Source organism: Thamnophis sirtalis, unplaced genomic scaffold, assembly GCF_051295495.1.
Source record: "Thamnophis sirtalis isolate CommonGarterSnake01/CBP01778 unplaced genomic scaffold, rThaSir2_p1.2 scaffold_13, whole genome shotgun sequence".
NCBI classification, from domain to species: Eukaryota; Metazoa; Chordata; class Lepidosauria; order Squamata; family Natricidae; genus Thamnophis; species Thamnophis sirtalis.
In genome coordinates, this window is record NW_028261393.1 from 22796207 (window position 1) to 22822003 (window position 25797).

The window sequence follows — 25797 nt, forward strand, 5'->3', positions numbered from 1 at the left end:
AGGTAAGTGAATCGCACCTCTGGTCTGTGTGTGCTAAGAAGCTGAAAGCAGGCCGAGAATCATGGCTTCTCGTGAAGGTCTCTTGGTCCTTCTCTGAGCTTCTATTAGAATAAGCTATGATGCCTGAACTTATATTTAAAAACAGGATAAAGGATGGTGATGGAAGAAGTTGATGCTCATGAAAAACGAGAGGTAAGTTAGTCAAAAAAGAATGGTGGGAAGGAGCTGAGATCAAAATGGTGGCAAACAGATGCAGCTTTGCGCATTCTCTGAGCTTTATTGAAGGCATTGATTGATTGACTGATTCATCACATTTACAAAACTGCCCATCTCCCTGATAGAGTGACTCTAGAGTGAGAATTTCGAAGAGGATGGTGTGAAAACCAACTGCTCACTCAGTTATGGTAACCGCAGCCCATCAAGGCTGCTTCAATTATAGACACGCTTCCTATGTAACTTTCTCCTGATCTTAAAGTATCAAGTACCAATGCTGCCGTAGATACCGTGGTGTCCTTGGTGCTCTCTGAGCTTGGTGGTTCTCTTTGAAATACACTGATGAAGTTACCTACCACTTTTCCCCGAAAATAAGACAGGGTCTTATTTTCAGGGAAATATGGTAGGTAACATCATCTTAAGACAGGGTCTTATTTTCTTTTGCGCAAGCGCTTGGTGATATTATTCTTGAGGTGCAAGAAGCCCCTTAACCTCGACCTGCAGATTAGCTGATCCAGAGAAAGCCGGACATTTTGTCTCTGTTTCTGGCACACTCTTCCCAGCCTGGCAAGTGTCGCTGGGCCTGTCGCTCTTTTTGCATGCAGAAGGGGAGCGGTAGCTAGGGTTTACGGGAGCGGTCTCCGCGAGGCCATTCCGTGTGGATGGCAGGTGCGTGTGGGGCATATAGAGCATGTTCTCCCCCTTCCCCCCAGAAAATGGCGGGGACCGGCTGCGCATGTGTTTAAATATTTTAGGTGAGGGCTTATTTTAAGGGGAGGGCTTATTTTAGCGCATGTGCTCAAAAGCCCGATTGAGCTTTTTATTCGGGGAGGTCTTATTTTCAGGGCAACAGGGTAGTTTGGTAATGAAAATATATCTGCAAGAAAACCAGCAAGCCCAGGGAACACCAAGGACCCCACAGTTCAACCCTGAGCTACAAATATTCTGTTCTGTAAGTACACTTTATGTACAGTTTCAAGAAGAGCCCACGTGGGTCAGCCCAAAGGCTCTGCACCCTCCACTGTTCTGTTCCTTTGCAGGCCTTCTGGGTCCTTCTGGAATATCTAAAGTAAGACCTGAAGGCCTTAGAAACATCACATCTGAGTGGAGGCCAGGTGGGAAAAGGATGAAATGTGTTGTGACAACATGACGCTGTCCCCTCTGACTTGCATACTGAGATGCGACATGAAAACCTTTTGTGTTGGGATGCCACGATGCACATGACATCCTTTTTGCTTCATTGCAGATTGTGCCCCATACATATGAACTGTAAAGGTAACAGTTTCCCCTGTTCAGTCATGAACGACTCTAGGGGATGGTGCTCATCTCCATTTCCTAGCTGACAGAGCCAGCCAGTGGTGGGATTCAGCCAGTTTGCACCTATTTGAGAGAACCGGTTGTTAACTTTCTAAGCAGTTCGGAGAACGGTTGTTGGAAGAAATCTCCATTTATTTTTTCCCACTTTCAAGGGCTAATCGTGTAAGGAAGGGAGGAAAGAAACATTCTGGTGCTGTTTTTAGCCTAATCTTTATAGCCCTATTTACCGAAACTGCCTTTCTGGTTAACCCTTATTTCACTGAAACAGCTAAGGAGAAGTGCCCATTGATATGAGTGACGTTGACTGGGCCATGCCCACCTGGTCACATGATCACTGAGCCATGCCCACTCAACTGGTCATTAGGGCAGAGAATTGGTTGTTAAATTATTTGAATCCCACCACTGCAGCCAGTATTGTCTGAATATGCTTCTATGGTCATGTGGCTGGCATGACTTTATGCCGAGCTACACGGAACATTGTAACTTTCCTACCGAAGTGGTACCTATTTATCTATTTGCATTTCTATGCTTTCGAACTGCTAGGTGGGCAGGAGCTGGGACAAACTCAGTGTCTTTAATTTCTTAGCTATCATACCCCCACAGTTGTGAACAGTAGAGTCTGCTCAAGTGGGATCCTTGACTTAGTTTGCTACTGGCAAATCCAATTTCAACTGAGATTAAAATGTACTCCGTCATCTTCTCTCTTCAGTCATCACACAAAGCAAAGGTATTGTTTGGTGGGATAACTTAGCCTGACAACAATGAGCACCAAATCCTTGATGTTGAAGGGCCATGCGGTACTTTGGTTCTGAAGACAAAGCAGAGCTTTGGCCTGTGGATGCCATACCCAGCTACATGCCCTTAAACCATGGAAAACTTTCCCCAGGATCAGCTTGAAACAGCCGATGATCGGGAGGTGCACTTAAACTGAAAGTGAAACTTGCTGTTTGCTCCACAAGGCAAATTGCTGAGTAGCAGATTTTTTTTCTTGGGCTAATCAGGCTGTTTACTGCAAGGAGGTAAGTCAACAAGTATAAATGCCTATAGAATGTTCAAATTATTAGACATTTTTTAAAGACTGCTTTATTGTTGTTCTAGACAGCTTAACAAAATGGAGAAGCTTTTTAAAATAAATGCTTGATCTGAAGAGGCCCAGTGCTATTGTACCTTCTTTTAAATAGCAGAAAATAACTATACTTCCAGAAAGGACATCAATTTTAACAGCATCTATACAAGTATAGTCTGAAATGTAATATCACAAACAGTGTATATTGTCTGTATTGTTTGCTGTTTGTTGCAAGGAAGCAAATTGCTGGGAGGCAGAAGCAGATTCCTCCCCCTTGTTTTCCTCCCCAAAACATAGGTGTGTCTTCTACTTTGGAGCATCTTATACTCTGAAAAATACAGTAGCTGCTTTAAGAAGTTTCAAACGGATGCTATGCAAGGACTCAGGTTCAGGCTCCGGAGCACCCTTTGCCTTCAAAATCAAAGTGCCGCTTAGCGTAACCTACGGATTCTTTGAAGCAGCAGCTTATCAGCAAAACCAGCTTACCAGGTCCAGTTGGCACCCTGGTTTCCTCAGAGGAAAAATGTCAGCAAGCTACACAAATGTTTATTCAATCAGCTGCAAATCCCTTTGAGTTTTTTTTATTTTAAGATCTTTAGATTTGCAACTTTTGAGAGTCTTTTTGGAGAATGCCCTGCCTGCTGGAAGAACTGAACTGAACTAGTGTTCAGGAGTTGGAGGAGAGAAAACATACTGTGTTTTCCAGGCACCTGTACAATATGAACTCTTGTATCCCTACAGTTTGGCAAGCATGGTTGCCTCAGAGGGGGTTGTGTTTGAGAAACAAAGGAAAGAACAACCACCACCACCACCAATGGACTTGATTAAAGGTGTAATATAAACACAACCAAGCTATCTTCTAGCACACCCATATCATTTCCACGTTAGTGATTTATAGCTTCTTCTTGAGCCCCACAGTTTTCATTATCTCAGAATAAAAGTCGTGTAGACAGGCTTCATCTCACTTCAACAGTGGATGGTTCATGCTGTGAAGATAGTGTAAGTCAGTAGCACAGAAATGAAGCTAGATACTGGAAACACTCTTTGGTGTCTCCCTAATATCTTGTTGCTTTCTTTGCAGATCACATTTCGCTGGTAGAAATCAGATTCTAGCATTGCACCTTTAAGCTTGAAGGCAATTTCATTTTATGGGGATGTGTGGATGGAAGAACCCTCTTAGTCCAAATTTTATGGATCTTCTAAAGAAAATTCAATTTACTCAAGATTTACTCAACATTTTCCCCCCTTTTTTGCTCTTTGCCTTGCAAATGTGACTGAGGAAGCTAAAACTTCACAAAGAGTACCTCAAAGACCACCAAAGAGTTGAGTAGAATAGAATAGAACAAAACAGAACAGAATAGATATAGAGATGTCTCATCAAAGTATTTAGTCTCTAGAAGACTCATGACTTGCATAGAATAGAATAGAATAGAATAGAATAGAATAGTAGAGAATGTAGAGTAGAATAGAGTAGAACAGAACAGAACAATACAGAACAGAACAGAATGTAAAATAGAGTAGGACAGAACAGAATAGAAAAGAATACTTTATTTGGCCAAGTGTAATTAAACACACAAGGAATTTGTCTGTGGTGCAGAAGCTCCAGTTTTCTTTCAAAGCAACATAACAACAACCACCACCACCACTACCACCACCACCTTACTTGGGACAGCTTATATCCTCTGATGTTATCTTAACAGTTCCTAGGTCCTTGGTTAGGACTCAAGCTGTTGAGCTACCAACCAGCCCCAAAGGCTGTGAATCTCACTAAAGATTAACCAAATAATGAAACAACAACAACAAAAATCCTCATAACAATACCAATAAGAGGAGAGTAAAGAAGATACTACAGTTCTGATGGTCAATGATTACAACAGAAGTAAAATCAGAGGCTGGTCACAAGCAGTGGTTCTTGAACTGGCCCCAGCCAAGATACAGCTTCCCTCCAGCATTGAAGCCATCCCAGACCTACCTGAACACCGATAGATGGACGCCATTTCCTCTGGCGAGCCAAACTTCTTAGCTCTTCCCGCCCTGGAATCGTCCTGATGATAAGGGTGGAAGGTTTGGGGGAAGTCCGGGGTTGGACCGAAGGCAAATCTAGAGACATGGCAGTGATCTTGGTGCTTTCTAAACTCTCGGAAGAGTTGCAGTGCTTGGTGGCCTCTTTGGCCCAGGATGGACTTCGGTTGACCTCTCTGGGCAGGAAACTGTCATGGGTAGATTCGGTGCTGCTTTGAGCTGTAACAGCAATGAGGGGCTTGGCTTTGATTCCTGAAGGGAGGGCTGGTGGAGCTTTCCGGTAACTAAAAGCTATATGGAGATTGGGTGTGGGTGGGGTAGGGAAGAGAAAGGAAAGCAAAATGGAACAATTAAAAAGGATGCTATACTTTACAGATTTTATTTATATGCAGTTGACATAATCAATTTAACATTTCTATCCCAAGGGCAGAAACTATGGATGGCATTATTGATGGCATTTTGCACCGGCAAGATTGGTTAAAATGTATAGAGACAGATCTGCCAAATGTTGGAAGTGTAATCAACCACTAGGTTCATGCTATCATATGTGGTGGACTTGCCCAAAAGCTAAAAAATATTGGATGAAAATACATACTTGGTTGGAAAAAATGATAAAGCAGCATATTGATTTGAAACTTGAGATATTTTTGTTGGGCATTCTACTGGAAAAATATGAGAAAAAGAATATATCTGGTTTTACATGTACTAACTGCAGCTAGAATTGTATTTGCGCAACAATGGAAAAATGATGAGATTCCGTCAGATGAGAGTGTCATTAAGAAAATACTAGAATGTGCAGAAATGGACAGATTAAAGCTTGTTATTAAGGATAAAGAAGAAACTGAATATTTTTTTTTAATGTGGGATGTATTTTACCAATAATTAGACAATAGAAACAGAGGTTAGAAAGGAGGAGATACAAAAAAAAGGAAATGTTAATGTGGAGATAATTTGATGATGAAGATGTTGTGTATTATTGTAATTATATTGATATAGTTATATTATTAATATTATTGTGTTGAATATAATAACAAATATGTGGATTATGACTGTTAACTGTACCCAGATCACACACTGTTTGGTGGAAATGGAAAGTAATATAAATAAAATAAATAAAATATTTTTAAAAAAGGATGCTATACTTTAATTAACATCTACTAGGCTACATCCAGGGCACCACAACTTTCTTGTCCAAAGGCTGCCTGGTTTGGTATTAATTTATTAAAATGGGAAGAAGGAATAACTCTGAGGAACAGAAGGAAGAATTGCAACCAAAACAATGTCTTCCACAAAGAAGAGGGGTCAACCTACCATGTTTTCCTGAAAATAAGACAGGGTCTTATATATATATTGATAAATAAATAAAGGGAGACTAGTATAGATCTATTTCAAGCTATTTAGCTCTCATCAGCTAGCCATACCCTATGTTGGGAATCGAACCTGTGCTCTATTGCCTCTCAGGCAGATGTGTTAACCATTGAGCTACAAGGCTCGACTCCTTATTAGCCAGCCAGGGTGAGAGGTATATATTTAAAGTAACAACCCCTGGTATGCCCAAATATGGGAGGAAGGTCACACTTCCACTCTCTGATGGCTCAATGGTTAACACATCTGCCTGAGAGGCAATAGAGCACAGGTTCGATTCCCAACATAGGGTATGGCTAGCTGATGAGAGCTAAATAGCTTGAAATAGATCTATACTAGTCTCCCTTTATTTATTTATCAGCATAAATATAACAAATGTAACAAAAAAAAGGCAACAGTAAAAAATATTGGGTTTCTGTCTGGATGGTCTCTTGTGACGAGCCGAAGACAGAGAGTGGAAGTGTGACCTTCCTCCCATATTTGGGCATACCAGGGGTTGTGACTTTAAATATATATATATATATATATATATATATATATATATATATATATATATATATATATATATATATATATATATATATATATATATATATATATATATATATATATATATGAATGATAACGGATCAGAGCCTGTGGCTTAATGGCTAAGACGTCTGCCTAATATGTAATATAGCCCAGGTTCAAATCCCAGTAAGGGTATGGCTAGCTGATGAGAGCTAAATAGCTTGAAATAGATCTATACTAGTCTCCCTTTATTTATTTATCAGCACAAATACAACACACACACACACACAAACACACTTACATACATACATACATATTCCTTTCCATCACATTATATCTGATTACCAAAAGGTTTCTCTGAATCTCACCTACAGTACCTAGAGGCTGCTCATCCCATACCTACAGGTTCTTCTTGGTACTTACAGGTGCTTGGCTTGAGGATGCTGCTGGTGAGAGGTTGGCCAGGCTGGTGAGAGGTTGTTGCCATGGTGAACAGAGAGAGGCAGTCATCATCCTGGGAGCAGCCAGCTTGAATGGCCCGCAGGTAACTATGGCTGCGCATGCGGAAGCAACCGGGCAGATCCAAAGCCTCCACAGCCTGGGACTCCACCTCTCCGAAAACAGACTCACACACAGCCTCAAACTGATGGTTCAACTCATCACTGATCTGGGAAGAAAATGGAAGTGTGAGGAGGAGGGAATTCAGACTCATTCACCCATTCAATAATGTATCCATAAGTTGTCCTACTATGTGTACCTTCAAAGGGGTGTCAATCTTCTGATGGGTCTATGTCAGTGATGTCGAACCTTTTAGACACCGAGTGCCCAAAATGTGTGCAAGCGCATGCCCAAAATGAAAGATGTGCGTGTACAAACATGCATGGGTCTGTACCAGAGATGGGTTCCTACCGGTTCGTACCAGTTTGGCTGAGTAGATAGTAACTCGGCCTGCCAGACCCCGAACCAGTTCTATCCTTGGTGCTGCCATCTTGATTTTCAGTTCTGCGCATGCGCAGAACAATCTTCAATCTTCATTGCAAAAATGTAAATTTCCCCCCTTTTCCAATGTTGTGCGCACGCGCAGACCTTTTTAGGTGCAAATGCAAAACATTTTGTGCGCCGAACCAGCAGTAATGCCAGCAGCAACCCAGCTCTGGTATGCACACGGGCATGCACAGGTATGCATGCGGGTATGCGTTCATGCGTGTCAGAGACCCAAAGACCAGCTGGCCGACGGGAAGCAGGGCATCCCAACACCGGCAGTGCAGCAAGAGGTAAGATCTTTTCCTTTTGGGAGCTTCTGTTTCATCGTTTGCAGGGAAACAGAAGCTCATGAGAGATGAGCCATAGAGATCTGACCTGGGGCAAAGGTGTGTGTGCCAGCAGAGAGGCCTCTGTGTGCCACCTCCGGCATGCATGCCATAGGTTCGCTGTCAGGGGTCTCTGTTCTCACAAATCCCTCTCCCATTCGCCATTGCAATGAAAGAGTATTGCTGGTTTCTTACACCATTTTAAGTCAAGCTGTGGTAGCTTGTTGGCTATCATCTCAATGTATTGTCTGAATCTCACCATTTGTTTCACAGACCATGCCTAAGTCAATATGGAGGCTTCTTCAGCAAAACTCTGTTTAAATGCACCATACCTTTGAGTGAGATTGCATAGGCAGCCCTCAACCGACTGTTGATCACTTAGAGACCATTCAAAGTTGTAAACTGAATTAGAAATTCTGCCAGCTGGCCCCTCCCCTGAGGTCATGTGATCGCATTTTGGGAGCTCAGCACAACCAATGCGCATGTCAGCTGTTTGCAGCATCCTTTGCAAAGGTTTTTTTTTGTTAGAAACTGCCGTTTACTTTTAATTTTTGGCAAAATATGCCCATTATGGACAATAGGTTCACTTAAAGACGAGCACATTCATTATGTTTGTTTATGACCACTGCATTTGCTTTATGATTCTGCGTTTGTTTTAAAACTGCTGAGTTCACTTAACGACTGCTTCAAAAAAGGTTGTAAAATTGGGATCAGTCACCAGATGATCTGTTTAATAACTGGCATGACTTACAGCCATAATTCTGGTCAATTCTGGTCATAAGTGGAGGACTATTGGTAAAGTGAGTCACTGCAAACTCCCAAAATGCTACGCAGTGTTCAAGGAAAACTTGTTCGCAGTGAACTATGTTCAGTCCTAGGATTTAGCAGTGGAACAAATAAAGTTAAGTATATGTGTAAATTAGATTGCATTGGTCGAAGCTTAAATTAATTAGCTAAGAGCTACAGCTTGAATTGATTATTCAGACAAAACCACAGAATTCCAAGTTAAAAGCAAATCAGTCTTATTTTTATAAAGGCTGGTGGGTTCTGGTAGGCTGCTTAGTTGCGAGTGCTGGAAATTGCAAACATAATTTCTGCTTTGATTCACACCAAGTAGACTTAAATTCCACTTAAAACCTATGTGAATGGTTAATTGCCAGTAAGAGTGATGAATTTAAGACTTCTTTGAAACAAAACAAATGCTTGTTTTGGGTCATGAAAAGATAAGTTCTGTTTCTTTCAATTGTTCAGAAAAGCACCTATTTCAGGAGTTTGGGAATCTGCAGATTTATGTATGATTCACTTAGCCGTTGTTGAGGATGGGAGAATCTGTCAATTTCAGTTGCTCTCCGTTGCTTTCTATTTCTCATTTGTGCAAATCTGTCAGTTTTGATTCCATTTCTCATTTTTCTTTGCGTGTATTTGGCTTGTCTAGTCCTGCAGTAGTTCAAGATATATTTTTTTCAACCCCCCCCCCCCTAATATATTGTCATCAATTTTGCACACAATTATTCTGGTACAGTTTTTGTTTCCCATTCCGCCTTTGCCCCAATATTATGATATCATATAATAAAGTACGTGTGTGTGTGTCTATGCATGTGTAAAAGTACAAAGTCTGAAGAACTGTTAGGGATGTAATCCTAGTCTTGGGTTGGCTACACACACACACACACACAAACACACCATGATTGAAATAATGTATCTGTCACTTTAAATGCTCAAGTGAGATGCGATTGGATGCTGTTGCTTTAATCGGCCATAAGAGGGAATATGAACTACTACTGGTTGTTCCTGTATGTTCTCCGTGCTTGTTATTGGAGTTGAATACTGTATATTGGATGGTGGCTATTCTGTATGTTAGTTACCTGTCTACATGGTGAATCGTGAGTTGAGCATCTGTAAACCAATGTGTTGCATCATAGATTGTTTATATAATTCAAGACAACTTATCGCTTGTTTTGGAGAATGTTTATCCTACTTTATTTTTGTTAACGCAAGTAAAATTATCCTTGTTTTAACTTTGGCGGCTGTGATTGATAGTGTGACTATTCAGAGGCACATTCCTTGCTGCCTTCTGCTACTCAACTCTAGTCTCCAAAAGGAGATATACTTAACAAGAACAATTTTGATTTGTGCATTGGTTTGAAAGTGTAAAATTCATTGAAAAAATTCTCCCCAATTTTTAAATGCCCTAACCCACAATTTCAGTTACTGTAACTAATTATTTCCTTGAAATTCCACTGGACCATTGCTGCATCTTGTCCTAGTGAATCCCATAAGTTAATTAGACATAGCTTAAGAAAGCTTTCCCTTTAAAGTTCTCAAATTCTAGCAACACTGACATGAATATCTGGCAATAAATTCATAACCAAGGCAGCTTTTTCATGTTTGCAAATCTAATGCGCTGTATGCAATAAATAAATATCAGCGCCCTCACTCTCTTTTCCCCAATCACAATAAATAAAAACACAGCATGATTTGTTACTTATCATTTCTCTTTCCAGGATGCAGTGCAAATGAAATCTCAGGAATGCAAAGTATGAATTTTTGGCTCCAGAGACTGAAAGCCATTCCAGGATTACTCTGCAGAAATGGGTTGGTGTATATGGTGCTCTGAATGACTGAATGGCAAAGCATGCAGATGCCAAAACATAGAGAGGGACGAATAATTCACGGATGCAGTTAAGGTGAGCATGCATCAGATCAAAGCACAGCAGCCAAAGGTTTCTTAAGCCAAAGCAGCCTGAATGACATGTCTGGTATCCAATCAAATTTAGTCATTTCCACTGGCAATCCTGGCTCAACAGAGAGGGTGTGCATTGCAGATATATGTGAATGGAACAATTCCTCATTTGCATGACGGCATTGCCCTTTTTCAGTTAGGTATCAGACAAAAGATCCATCATTCATCCGTCATAGCTAAGAGCTAGCTGTGGTGGCAAAATGGTGAGAATGCAGCATTGTAGGCCCACTGCCAGGAGTTTGATCCTGACCAGCTCAAGGTTGACTAAGACTTCCATCCTTCTGAGGTCGGTAAAATGGGGAGCCAGATTCTTGAAGGCAATATGGTGACTCTGTAAACTGCTTAGGTAAAGGTAATGGTTCTCTCGCACATCATGCGTGGTAGTCGTTCCTGACTCTAGAGGGCGGTGCTCATATCTGTTTCAAAGCTGAAGAGCCAGCGCTGTCCGAAGACGTCTCCGTGGTCCTGTAGTCGGCATGGCTAAATGCCGAAGGCACACAGAACACTGTTACCTTCCCACCAAAAGTGGTTCCTATTTTTCTACTTGCATTTTTTACGTGCTTTCAAACTGCTAGGTTGGCAGAAGCTGGGACAAGTAACGGGAGCTCACCCCATTATGTGGTGCTAGGGATTCAAACTGCCGAACTGCCGACCTTCTGATTGACAAGCTCAGCATCTTAGCCATTGAGCCACCACATCCCAAAACTGCTTAGAGAGGGCTGTAAAACACTATGTAGTGGTATACAAGTCTAAAGGCTATTGCTAGCTTTTGTTACAGAAAGCTTTTCCTCCACAGAGAAGGATGATCTAGAATTCTCTTCTTGCTTGGTGGAGCATTTCTTAAGGAAACAACCCTGGAGAAAAAAAAAGCTGTACTTTCAAGGGACAATGAAATGCAAACAAATGCCTCCTTGCCCGAAATTGATTTTTTATTTGATCATCCCACTACAAACAGGGGGAGGGAAAATGACAGACTCTCAATATTCCGTATCCCAGTCATCCAGTTATAATACTGTAAGTTATGTGACACAATTTCCACTCATCTAAACTGACATCAGTGTTACTTCTCATGACTGTCTATCACTTCTACTTGGTCAGCTTTCTACCATCCAAGAACCAAAGAGAAAAACCACCTCACCTGCCCAGTGGTGAAGGAACGTCCATACCCTTGTCCCCGTGGCCGGATTCGGGCTGGTGTGCAGCAGCTGGGACAGTTACAGATATATGAGTCAGAATAGTGTCTACTTGCAAACCTAATGAGAGACATGGGGAAGAAAGGTTTCTGAACAAAACCCCAAAGCAGGACAGGAGCAGAAGACATGGAAAGGAGGCTGGTTTAACATGGCCAAGTTCTCTGCTCCTATAAAATAGGTAAACCCTTGCAGGGGTATGGGTATGCGCCTTAATTACAAACTGGCAATACATATTGACATCGACATTGAGTCTTTATTGATTAGCCCTTGGGCCATATCAAAGTGCAAAGTCTACCTTGGTCTATATACCAAACGAAGGACCCATTGGGATCCCCATATCAAACCAACTTACTTTCTGTGTGGCCAGAACCGGAAAATAACATTTAACACAGCACAGGACTTAAACAAAGTGGTTTGGTTGAGATCTGCATATGTGGGACTAATTGGGGTAGATTGCAGGGTTGACACCTGAAATATAATTTTATCATATTTTATCTATATCTTAAATTATTGTATTCTATTCCAATTTCATTTTAGACTGCATTTTATTCCAATTCCATTTTAAATTCTATTTTATTCCAATTCCATTTTATATTGCTTTTATCAAATTTTAGTAATAATTTGTTTCTGGAACTTTGCACTTTGATATGGCCCAAGGGCTAATCAAGATATATTGATGAAATGAACTCTTGTGGCTCTAACCTACAGCAAGTACCAGGAATTGGCACAAAGGAATTAGAATTGTATGATTAAGGAAGACAAAACAATCAGCTATACAGAATGTGATTCTAGACTTGACCTCAACGCTGACAAGGATGGAAGTTGGGTTGCCAAAGAGAGCAGATCTGGAGAATTTGGGGTCCTTGACATGGTACCATGTTAGCTCCAGGACAGCACCGAAGGAGAGAGTCAATGACCAGATAGGTAGACTTCAGACTGTCTGTCATTAAGAGGACATTGGTGCTCTCTTGGTTGTTTTCTTGCAGATATTTCATTACCCAAAGTAGTCATTAGTGCTAGTACTGATAATGTTACCTAGTAATGAATGAACTATCTGCAAGTATCTGCAGGTAATGAAATATCTGCAAGAAAATAACCAAGCTCAGAGAGCATCAAAGACCTTCATTTCAACTCTGAGCTACAAATATTCTCCTTTATTGACTGTCATTAAGTTGCTCTGATATTTCTCATCAGTTACCATAATAAAGTTTTGATTTGATCTGATTTTTAAGAAGAGACTGGACAGTCACTTGTCTGAAATGGTATAGGATCTCCTGCTTGAGCAGGAGGCTGCACTAGAAGACCTCCAAGGTCCCTTCCAGCTGTATTCCGATTCTGATTTTCAGTTCCTCAGGAAGTAGTGGAGTCAAGGAAGAGGAGGACTGGCTCAGGAAGGATACAAACCCACAGATCATTGGGACATGTTGGCTGTCTGAAGCTATCCATGGTACTAACACCTACCTTTTTTTCCCCTCCCCTGCCCAACTCCTTCACGTATCCCATGTCTCACTTAGGTCAGGAAAAATAATTGGCTTCTAACCTGAGTTCAGGAACAAGCAAACACATTCCCATCTGACTTCTTCTGCTACTCTCTTTCTATGATTTCCCTGAACAGAAATACCATTATCCTCTACCCCTACCCACTTTGCCTTGCCCCGTAATATATTAGTTTTGCCACTAGTATTAGGAAACCTCACTCAGATTTCATATGGCTTCTTGCTCTTGGTTAAGAGAGTATGCTTTATATATAGACCCCAGCTCAGTTCAATGTTCATCCTTTCTTGAGCATTTCTCCCCCCCCCCCGTAGTAACCGGGAAATATTAGTATCCTTCCTAACTTCTTACTTGGTTCTGGCCTGATCTACGCTGGATGAACGGCGGTATGCCTCGCGCCGGGCCACCTCCTTGGGAGACACTTTGGTGCTGGTATCTGAGTCCCCACTGTCATCATCTCCCATGGCCTTGATGTAACTGCCACTCCGCATCCGTCGACATGGGATCTCGCCATCCTTCCCCGATGTTGGGTATCCTCCCCAATCATCCTGTGGCACCTGAAGGAACAAGAGACTGTGCAGGAAGAGCAAATGGTTGTTCTGACCTAGGCTTCCCCAAATCATGAAGCAAACTCCTTGTCCCGACAAAAACCCCTTTTATTAATTTCCCGTGAATTCTTCTCATTCACAGACAGCAAAGTCTTTCAAGGGAGAATTTACAGCCACAGACCTTATCTGGCTTGAAGAGACGCCAGGCTGATTTCTTCAAAACATGGCACGGAGTCTCGGAGAGTCACAAACTAATTAAGCGAAATAATTGTCTCCTGCAAACTCCCCTCCCCTTTCGCCCCTCTTTTATTCCCTATGGGAGGGACCATTCACCATCTACCTGTCGCTTTACTCCCAAGTTGACCCTCTGGGTACAGGCTGCAGCTGTTCTTCTGCCTCACTGATGTCTGACTCTGAAGGCAGCTGATAACTGTCAGACGGCCCTGGGCCTTTTTCTGCCTGTGATGCAGAGCCCTCATCCGAGCCCTCCCCAGACTCCAGGACTGGCCCATGCTCCTCTCCAACCTCCTCACTGTCCGAATCTAGTGCCAGCTCTGCTGGCCACTGCCAGGCCACAACAATGGTATGTTGGATCAGAAGGAAGTTCTATGGGAGGTCTTGGCTGTAATTAAAGCAGACTTTATGAAGTGCAGTTAGACTATTGGACAGAGGAACTGAGGCTCTTTGTCCCTTGTGTACCAACCTATTATTTTTTTTCCCACCTATGCACTAAATGCTACCTTTTAACTGTCACTTTGAGCTTAGCTCTTTTTTGACTGTAAAAACTGCCGATCAGTGGAACATGTGTCCCAGTGAATGGCTTCTTTCCTTTCACTGGAGTTTTTGAAACAAAGGCTGGATTTGAGGATCCCTTAGTTCCCTTCCAGCTCCATGATTCTGTGATTCCTCTCCAACACTCTTTTTCACCTGGCTCATCTTTAATGGTTCTAAAAAAAGATAGTCATGTCCAGTCATGTCTAACTCTAGGGGATGGTGCTCATCTCTATTTTCTAGCTGAGGTAGCCAATATTGTCTAAAAATGCTTCTATGGTCATGTGGCCAGCATGACTATATGCTGAGGCACATGAAACACTGTTACCTTCCCACTGAAGTAGTACCTATTTATCTACTAATCTACTTATCTAATGAGCCATGGTGGCATAGTGGTTAGAATGCAGTACTCCAGGCTACTTCTGCTGATTGCTGGCTGCCTGTAATTTGACAGTTCGAATCTCACCAGGTTCAAGATTGACTCTGCCTTCCATCCTTCTGAGGTCAATAAAATGAGGACCCAAATTGTTGGGGCAATCTGCTGACTCTATAAACTGCTTAGAGAGGGCCGTAAAGCACTGTGAAGTGGTATATAAGTCTTATTGCTATTGTTACTCACATTTGCATGCTTTCACATGTTCACATTGTTAGGTTGGCAGGAACTGGGGCAAGAACCGGTGCTCATCTCATCATACAGTGCTTGGGTCTTGAACTGCTAACCTTCAGGTCAACAAGCTCAGTGTCTTAACCACTAGGCCACCACACCCACTCTAATGGTTCCAGTGAGTACTACCTTATCCCACCAACCTCCTTAATCCCATTTTTAAAAATACCCTGTCCTTGGCACACAACAGGTCTCAGGATCCGACAGGCTGACATGAGCAGTAATCCTCTTTAAATAGGATACAGTTAAGAGCAATAGAGTTGCTATGTTCATTTTGGTCACTTTCTGAAAATTTATTGGGGTTTAAAGAAACAGCATCAGAAGAGTATTGACAACTTTCAACTTGGGTATTGGAGAAGACTCCAGATAATACCATGGATAGAAATTGAACTGATTTCACTGAAGACTCAAGTGACCAGGTCCAAATTTAAGTAAACTCAGTTCTCTGAAAATGCTTTAATACTCGGAAAGGTGGAAAGAAAAATAAGAGAACAACCAGTAGCAAAGTGGATGGACTTAGTTATGTTGATGATAATTGCACCATTAGGAACTTGAAAGAACAGGTTAGAGATAGATCATCAAAGACAAAATCTACCTATGTGGTTATCAGGAGATGAACATGACTTAACACCACATAATCAATCAGCCAACCAAACAATCAACAAATTGACTGACTGACTGACTGACCGACCAACCGACCGACCGACCGACCGACCGACCGACCGATCAATCTGAACACTTGTCCAAGGCAACCCTATGAAAATTCTGGTGTAGTTACTGAATAGGAAACTGATGTAAGGGAATATCACTTGATTCAAATTTGATTTTTCAAGAAAAAGTGCACCACCTGAAATAGCAGCTGCCTGAACCATATGCAGGGATGATATTGGAATGGAACTATGTCTCAGTGTCAAAATTAGCATTACACTTCCATAAATACATTTTCAGGGAAAATATCATCCAAAAACATATACATGTGAATGCAACTTACTCTGTTCCTGAGTTTGAATGATCTATCATCTATCTATCTATCTATCTATCTATCTATCTATCTATCTATCTATCTATCTATCTATCTATCTATCTATCTATCTATCTATCTATCTATCTATCTATCTACCTACCTACCTACCTACCTACCTACCTACCTACCTACCTACCTACCTACCTACCTATCTATCATCCATCCATCCATCCTCTGTCTATCAGCACATTTTTTGTCATTTATTGAACACACATTTTCACAGAACATATTCTTTTGCAACAGAAAGATGGAAGCCAATCAGTAACTACTCATGCAGGAAATAGTAATCAATATTTTTAATTATTGTTTCTCTTCTCCTCCCTGCCTTATTTCTAATCTTGTTCAGTTTTGGCCGATGGCCAAGACTATTAAACTAATTAAGATACAACAAATCATGAAAAAATGGATAGGTGTAGGAGAGGGAAACTTACTGCTGTGTTCACAAAATTTATTTAAGCAAGTCAAATAATGACCCAGTTTTTGCTCATCATGGTAAACTTGGCTAATGTTTATCTTATTTTTTTCTGTGGAAGTACTTTAGCCCCTTTGGTTGGGTTAAGATTCATTTTATTGTGTTGACCCAGGAAATGGGTTAATGCAGTAATTAAGTAAAGTGTATGGTACAAAGCCATCCAATTTTTGATTCAAGACAATTGCCAAATCCTGGACATTTTCAGAGAACATTCATTCTCATTAGACCCACACAGACAGAATGTTAGATGGAAAAAAATAAAATGTCAAAGAACTAAATCCAGTATAATCATTATTAATTGAACTTCTGAGATGCTTTTCTTCTAATTGCTAAAGCAAGCTTACTTGTCTTTAATTTTATCTTTATAACAACTTTCTCAAGTTGTTGAAGCTAAAAACGATATCTGCAGTGAACTAAGAGGGTCTTTGAACCACTTTAATTTTTCCATTCTGTCCCTCACAATCTCCTTTGGACTGCAAGGTGATCCAACTGATCAGGCCTAGAGGAGATCAACCTCTAGAAGGTTTCTTTAGAAGGCCAGATTCTGAAGATGAAACTCAAATACTTTGACCACCTAATGAGAAGGAAGGACTCACTGGAGAAGAGCCTCATGCTGGGAATGATGGAGGGCAAAAGAAGAAGTAGACAGCAGAGAACGAGGTGGCTGGATGGAACCACACTGAAGCAGTCAGTGTGAGCTTAAATGGACTCCAGAGGATGATAGAGGACAGGAAGGCCTGGAGGAACGTTGTCCATCGGGTTGTGTTGGGTCAGACATGACTTTGCAACTAACAACAACCCTCACAACCAGAATCCTATGGTCCTTGTGAAAGTAAATGTTTCTATTGAGTTATTTGAAAGGGTTTTTGTGAAGACTTTTTCCAGCCTAGTAAATTTTGAAATGTTTTGGGATTACAATTTGCAGAAATTCTGGGATTGGTTGTGCCCACACTTCTGGGGAATACCTAACATCAGCATGACAGTTGAGATGCTAAGTAAAAATAGGTTGTCCATTGCATCAAACTACTTGGAGTTATTAAATTTCTCTAATTTGTTGTAACGAAGGTGGGAAGTCATTTCTTTATATATCATTTTACTTTTTCTTTATCGTATTCTTTCTTTTCTCTTTCTTTACTTTTTATTTCACTTCCTATTCCTTTGTACTCTTTTTTCTTTCTTTTATTTTTTACTTTGTAATTAAAATTACACACTCACACAAACGCACACACAAACAAACACACAATATGTTTGGCTAAGTGCAGAATTTTATAAATCTGCAGTGAGCAGGTTGCCAAGATGAAAAAAAAAGGCCTTTGATAGATTTTCTATTTCTCCCCAAACCCTTCTATGGTGATTGAGGACTGAAGCAGATAATCACAATGGGGACCAACAAGCCGCCCTGAGTCTTCTGAGAGTGGGCGGCATACAAGTTTTAATAATAAATAAATAGATACATAAATAAATAAATAACAATGAAGAACATTCTAATTCCAATATCCATTCTGATTTCCATTCAAGTGGATAAATTAAGCTACATCATTCCATCTTTCTTTCCATCCCAGAAAAACAGAGTTGTAAGTTGAAAAGTGTTAGCAATGTTGGTTTGGGCTTGTCCTTCGGCACTCAGTCACCATAGATAAAGGTTCCCCTTGCACATATGTGCTAGCCGTTCCTGACTCTAGGGGGTGGTGCTCATCTCCGTTTCAAAGCCGAAGAGCCAGCGCTGTTCAACGATGTCTCTATGGTCATGTGACTGGCAGGACTAAATGCCAAAGACACACGGAATGCTGTTACCTTCCCACCAAAGGTGGTCCCTATTTTTCTACTTGCATTTTTTATGTCCTTTCGAACTGCTAGGTTGGCAATACAAATAACAGGAGCTCACTCCATTATGCGGCGGTAGGGGTTCGAACCACTGAACTGCCGACCTTTCTGATCGACATGCTCAGTGTCCTAGCCACTGAGCCACCGCATCCCATCCCAGTCACCATAGAAGAGTTAAAAAAAAACCTGTACTGATAAAATGCAGAAAAGGTTCAGAGAAGAAACTGACAGATTTGACAGAAAGCATCCTATTTCCTCACTCTGGGTGCTATCATTTTAGCAGAAATCAGAGTTTGCAAACCATAAAATGCAGGGTGTTAAAGTAATACATTCTTGATGTATTTCTTATATAGCATAGTTCTGGGAAGTGACAGAAAATTCTCTGCCCAGAAAATCTGATAATTTGGGGAATGTTATCTACAGTCTATAAAACCATTTGAGAAAGGTCTATATTGATATAAATGTGTTACGGAAGATTATTTGATGCTTTATAAAAGAAGACCGTGTGGTTCCTAATTATTTGCCCTGAAATATTTATTAAACATAATTGATTGATTATGTGCCAACAATTCATTGTTGACTCCTAGTGATCACACAGGTAGATTTTTCTCCATGATGATCTGTCTCTAACCTCTTCCTTCAGCCTCCTTCTATCATCAACTGAGTCCACCCACCATGCTGTTGGTCATCCTCTTCTTCTTCTCTTCTCTTCCCTTCCACCTTTCCTTATTGTTAAACATTTAATAGCTTAGGAAAGAGATCCAAAGTATCTTAGCTACCTTGTTTTCCCGAAAATAAGACCTATCTAAAAACAAGACCTTTTGAGTGCATGTGCTAAAATAAGACCTCCCCTGAAAATAAGACCTAGTGAAGGGGTGGGGCGTGACCAGCACAGGAGGCAGCCCTTCCCTTCCCCGGTCAGCTAATGGCACCTGGGCCCCTTAATCGCGACCCGCGGATCAGCTGAACTGATTTGGAGTTGCCTCTCATTCCATCTCTCTGGGTGCCTGGAGGTGTTTCTTGCACACTCTTGCCATCCCCAGACCTGCTGTGGCACCAGGTAACCTCACAGCTGAGGGCCCCTTGTCAAGTCCTGATGTGGGGCTCACCATACTTGGGGGTGTGGGTTTGGGGAGACATGGAGCTGTAACCATCGGAGTTGGTGAGTCCAACAATGAGCTGTGATTAAGGGGTCCAGCAGCCATGAGGTGACCACGCTCGCCGTCTCCTGCACCTCAAAAAAAGACCTCCCCAAATATAAGGTCAAGCACTTATTTCGGGGGTTAAAAGAAAATAAGACCCAATCTTATTTTCGGGGAAACACGATAGAAATAATTTCCTGTTCTGAAATGAAACCTCCATCTTACAGGAACGTAGAATAATGAAAGGGATCTCAGGTGTCTTCCAGCTCAACCCTTCTGCTCAAGCAGGAGAGCCTTTACCAGGGGTGTCAAATTCAATTTCATTGAAGGCTGCATCAGGGTTGTGTTTGACCATGAGGGGCTTGGGTGGGCATGACCGGCTTGATGTCACCTGTGTCAGGGGTGAGTGTTTTGCTACTGAAAATGTGCTCCTGAGCTCCGTTTTTGGCTGGGATGGCCTCCTGCAACCATCTGCCAGTGAAAACAGAGCTCAGGAGAACCATATGTGGCTCTCCCAAGCTCCGTCTTCACTGGCAGAGGCACCATGGGCCAGTCCTTCACTGTTCCTAGGGTGGCCCCATGGGCCAGATCTAAGCACCCCGTGGGCCATATTCGGCCTGTGGGCCTTGAATTTGACACCCCTACCCTATACCATTTCAGACAAATAGTTGTCCTGTCTCTTTCCAAAAGCCTCCAGTGATGGAGCACCCAAAACTTCTGATGGCAAGACAGTCCATTGCTTGATTGCTCTCCCCTGTTGGAAGAAACGTTCATCTGGGTTCAGTTCCAAGTGGGGAGAAAGACACTGGGAACGTAGAGACTGCTTGGAAAGATGGTTTAATGGTGGACAGGATCACAAGGCTTGAGATCCTGGGCAAAAAAGGGAAGAGATGCTCAGAATGCCTGGAATTTATGCCCTCTGTTGGGGTTTGAATTTGAGCTTGTATTCTGATTGGTTGATTGGGGCCATGCAGGGGCAACTCTGTAGGCTGTCCTGAGTCCCAAGCTTGGTTTACTCTTGCTGGGTGATGATGTAATGAAAGGGCTTTGGGCAATTCCTACCATGTTTTTCCCAAAAATAAGACAGGGTCTTATTTTCTTTTGACCGCCAAAATAAGCACTTGGCCTTATTTTCAGGGAGGTCTTATTATTTTTGAGGTGCAGGAGGCGGCGAACGTGGTCACCTCATGGCTGCTGCTGTGTTGCAATATTTTCAGAGGGGGCTTATTTTTGGGGTAGGGCTTATTTTAGTCCATGTGCTCAAAAGCCCAATTGGGCTTATTATCTGGGGAGGTCTTATTTTCAGGGAAACAGGGTATTATGGTTCTGCGTGAAGGTGGTAGATCTTTGTTATGTAGAATAGACTGGCTTAGGCCTTAATGGCCCATTGACAAAGCGGGGTGGTGGAGTTTCTGCCTCCCTTTTAGGGGAAATATTCTGCCCTTTTAATATTTCCTAAAATATCTCATTATCCTAGGCGAGGAGTGGGTGTTAACTTCCTACACACCATTAGGAATTTTTTCCCTTAGTTCTAGGTAGCTTCTCTCCTTGATTATTTCCAAATTAGTTAGTTTCTCTGTTGTCCCTTTTAGCATCGTTGCAAAGCTGAAACCGAGTATCTTGTAGTTGGAATACTTTGACTCGGTTTCACCCAGTTCAAAACGAAGGAGCTGCTGCGATCAAGGGAAGATCAATATGAGAATGGCGGTACTTTGGGCCTTTTGCAGCGGTGTAGGCTCACATCACAAACAGTACCGCCTCTGCTGGGTGTAGAATGCGAGCATGCAATGCAAACTTTGTAGCTAGGGGAGAAATAGAAAATTCACCAAAGGCCACATTTTTTTTTTGTGTCTTGGCAACTGATAATGCTGCAGTTGCTGCTGTGTTTTTAAAGTTATGTTTTCTGAGACATGCTTTGAGTCAGTATAGCTTTCGTCCATTCCATTGAATTTTTTATTTTATTTTTAACAACATGGAAAAAATATTCTTGCCCACTTTGGGGAAAAATGGAGAAGAACCCTAATCTGACTCTTCTATGAAAGTACAGATTCCGAGGCTGAAGCTGAAATACTTTGGCCACTAGCAATAGCAATAGCAGTTAGACTTATATACCACTTCATAGGGCTTTCAGCTGTCTCTAAGTGGTTTACAGAGTCAGCATATTGCCCCCAGCAACAATCCGGGTCCTCATTTTACTCACCTCGGAAGGATGGAAGGCTGAGTCAACCCTGAGTCAGTGAGATTTGAACAGCCGAACTGCAGAACTGCAGTCAGCTGAAGTAGCCTGCAGTCCTACTCTTATTAGGAATAGAAGTCTCATTGGAAAAGACCCTGATGTTGGGAAAGATGGAGATGGGGAAGGCAGTGGATGAGATGATTTAGATACTTTTATCAACTCAATGATCATGAAGTTGGGCAAATTCTAGGAGACAATGGAGGATAGGAGGGCCAGTTGTGCTGTACTCCATGGAGGCATAAATAGTTGGAAATGACTTAGCAACTGAATAACAAACAACAATGGAGAAGGAAATTTTGCCTGTTCTCTTGCCAGTTTCAAAACAGAACTGAACAGAAAATTTTTCACAATGCCATCAAAAATTCCATGCTTGTCTTTAACTGCTTCTCTAAGTTCTATTTCTTTTTCCTAGCAGCATCTCATAATTAAAAGTGATTACACTCAGAAGTGTACAGAAGCCAGCTCTGTCCAAAAGATTCATCATACAACCAGACTGAGGAAGAAGGGTTGGAGAAATATAATCTCAAGAAGATAGGTTGGAATACGTGTCATGGATCTAGTGTCCCTCTGAACCTATTCCAGCTTTATATTGACATTAGCCAGTAACCCGGCATTGCCCGGGAATTTATTTATAGTGGGGGGGGGGGAATGTCCGGACCAAAGGGAGCTCCCTTGTGGAGTACTGTGAAGCCATCATCATGGCAACTCCACTCCGCTGCACAGTAGAAACCATTTTACGACAGTACAGTAGAAGCCATTTTAAGGCACAACAGGCAGTATCTTAACAGAACACACACACCGAGGGGTTTTAGGAGTGTCTTACCCCCACAATATTTAATCTGTGAAACATTTTTCATACCATGTTTGGTTGAAATTGCTGAAGGCATTCCATAATTATGCTGGAACACACGCGCGCGCGCGCGCGCGCACACACACACACACACACACGCACACACACAGATTTAGCTGGAATCTGGCAGAATAACAGATGTGGATCCAAAATCCCAAATTTGTAAACATAGGAAGGAATGTAATTGTGTTTGGACAAACCAAAAAGTAAACTAGATTAAATGAATAAATATAATCAATATACATGTACTGTCAGTATACATGACATTTGCCATTTTATGCAGGTGTAATATATGTAAAACACACATGCATAAACTCTCATTTAGAAATAACAGATATTATGCTTTAATGGAACCACTTTCCCTATTGGACCATTAAATTGAGGGCTGACTGGATTTAAATATAAAGCAAAGTAAACTGGTACTCCAGGAGGCAGGACAGGATGACGGAAAAGTTTCAGAAGACCTTTGAAGGGCTTACAAAATTGTCCTAAGTAGGCCACTTGGAATTATAGACAATAGGTGTACATAAATATCCTCAACTCTGATCTAGACTGGCCTTCCCCAACACGACACTCTGAATACGTGCTGGTCCACAATGCCCATCTTGTGAATTCTAATCCATCTTGAGCTCTGGTTGACATTTGATATGTTAGATTTATGTCCCATTCAGGAGTTCAAAGTGATGCACAATGTTCTCTCTTCCTAGTTGTCTCCAGAAACAATAACTCTGTGAGATAGGCTAGGTTGAGAGGGAAGGACTGGTCCAAAGTCGTCTGATGATCCTCATCCCTGAGTAGGGAAAAAAACCTGGGCTCCTCTGCTCCTAGTCTAACACCTATACCATTGCACCAGTGCTGTTCTTGGGCTGAGAGAGAAGAAAAAAGTCTTGGTCATGTTTGAGCCTTGACCTTAGAAAGCAGACATGGGAAAGATGTTTTCATTGTCTTCTCCCAGACAGTTGCTGGCTGCTCTTATTAGTCTCTTCTCCCTCATTAGCACTTGGATACCATTGATTAGCCCTGTGCAAAAGCCGTTCTCTGCAATACAAGCTAGTAGCTCTTGCTAATTGTTTGTTTGGGCACTACTAGCAGTTGGAAGAGCTTCAATATCTTGAGAAGCTGATATGTCCAGCTCTTCAGAAAACTTCAGTCTTTTAAAAGATTCTCTTTTGCTCCCTTTGTCTGCTTTCCCTCTTTTATCCTTTGTGGAGAAGAGGTTACTATGGCCCTGACATTTCTTTAATCACCAACAATCTCAATGTGCAGAACTGTAGAGTACATTGGAAAAGGAAGGGGGAAGGAGAGAAACAGAGAAGAAAATTCTGGAGAGCAGGAAAGATTCTCTGCAGAAAGAGATCCACTCCCCAGACCTTCATAATTTATTAGATGGACCAAGAATTGACCCATGGTAAAAATTGTTGGTAAGAATGAGTGGAAGTTTGTTAAAGAGAGGTCTAACCTAGAAGTAAGAAGAAATTTTCTGACAGTGTTGTTGTTAGTTGTGAAGTCGTGTTCAACCCATCGCGACCACATGGACAATGTTCCTCCAGGCCTTCCTGTCCTTTACCATCGTCTGGAGTTCACTTAAGCTCATGCCTACTGCTTCAGTGACTCCATCCAGCCACCTCAAACTCTGCCGTCTCCTTCTTTTGCCTCAATCTTTCCCAGCATTAGGCTCTTCTCCAATGAGTCCTTCTTTCTCATTAGGTGGCCAAAGCATTTGAGTTTCCTCTTTGGGATCTGGCCTTCTAAAGAGCAGTCAGGGCTGATCTCCTCTAGGACTGACCGGTTTGATTGCCTTGAAGTCCAAGGGACTCGCAGGAGTCTTCTCCAGCACCATAGTTCAAAGGCCTCCATTCTTTGGTGCTCAGCCTTTCTTATGGTCCAACTTTCACAGCCATCCATTGCAACTGGGAAAACCAGAGCCTTGGCTAGATGCACTTGTGTTGGCAAGGTGATGTCTCTGTTTTTTAGGAGGCTGTCTAGATTTGCCATACCTCCCCAGGAGCAAGCCTCTTTTAATTTCTTAGCTGCAGTCCCTGTCTGTGGTGATCTTGGAGCTCAGGAAAATAAAGTCTGTCACTACGTTCATTACTTCCCCATCTATTTGCCAGGAATTGAGCGGGCCGGATGCCATGATTCTTAACGTTGAGTTTCATTGACAGAGTCTCACTGACAGTGAGAACAATTAATGGAACACCTTGTCTCCCGGAGTTGTGGGTACTCCATCGCTGAAGGTTTTCATAAATAGACCAGACAACCATTTGACTGGGATGGCATAAAGTCTTCTGCCTTGAGCAGAGGGTTGGACTAGAAGACCTCTGATGTCCCCTTCCAGCCCCATGATTCTATGTTCTATGTTTTAGTTAAAAGTCTCTTCCACCCCTACCAGGAATCCTCCATATTGCAAGTACAACTACTATGAATTAAGTCAACAAAACGCATGCTAGAACTGGTAACCTCATAGTCATATCCATTGTTTTAAAACATTGCAGTGTTTTCCCGAAAATAAGACAGGGTCTTATTTTTTTGACTCCCGAAATAAGCACTTGGCCTTATTTTCAGGGAGGTCTTATTATTTTTGGGGTGCAGGAGACGGCACCTCACAGCTGCTGCTGTGTTGCAATATTTTGGGGGAGGACTTATTTTTGGGGTAGGGCTTATTTTAGCGCATGTGCTCAAAAGCCTGATTGGGCTTATTATCCAGGGAGGTCTTATTTTCAGGGAAACAGGATATTACCGAACAAATGTATATGGTTGCCCAACTCACCCACAGGTGATTGCTGGTGGCTTACAATATTAAAAATTCAGAACCTAACAGAACACAACCCCCATGGCAGCAGTAACACAATCAAATCAAGCACTTGATGAGCTCCATCTCCATTTGTGTCCCCACCCCCCAGTCCTGCTGACAACACCATATCTCCAGGTCTTTTCGAAAAACAACAAGGTGCGGGGCCCAATCGTACCTCAGAAGAAATGATGTTCCACAGAGAAATCTATGCAGCATTTTGGCATTAAAAAAAACACCAC

At 41.9% G+C, this 25797-nt stretch overlaps 1 protein-coding gene across 4 annotated transcripts in view; it reads right to left on the reverse strand.

Annotated features, from left to right (window-relative positions):
• DLGAP3 (DLG associated protein 3) overlaps window positions 1–25797 on the reverse strand; it is a 279258-nt gene that overhangs the window by 21219 nt on the left and 232242 nt on the right. For 2 of the 4 annotated variants that reach the window (XM_087727374.1, XM_087727373.1), the window contains exons 3-6: window positions 13585–13790; window positions 11685–11751; window positions 6917–7160; window positions 4569–4909 (exon numbers count right to left, since the gene is read on the reverse strand). In XM_087727374.1, coding sequence (XP_087583500.1) covers window positions 4569–4909; window positions 6917–7160; window positions 11685–11751; window positions 13585–13790 — 858 coding nt within the window. Of the gene's footprint in view, window positions 1–4568; window positions 4910–6916; window positions 7161–11684; window positions 11800–13584; window positions 13791–25797 lie in introns of all 4 variants that reach the window. The other 2 variants (XM_087727372.1, XM_087727371.1) reach the window with 1 other exon arrangement.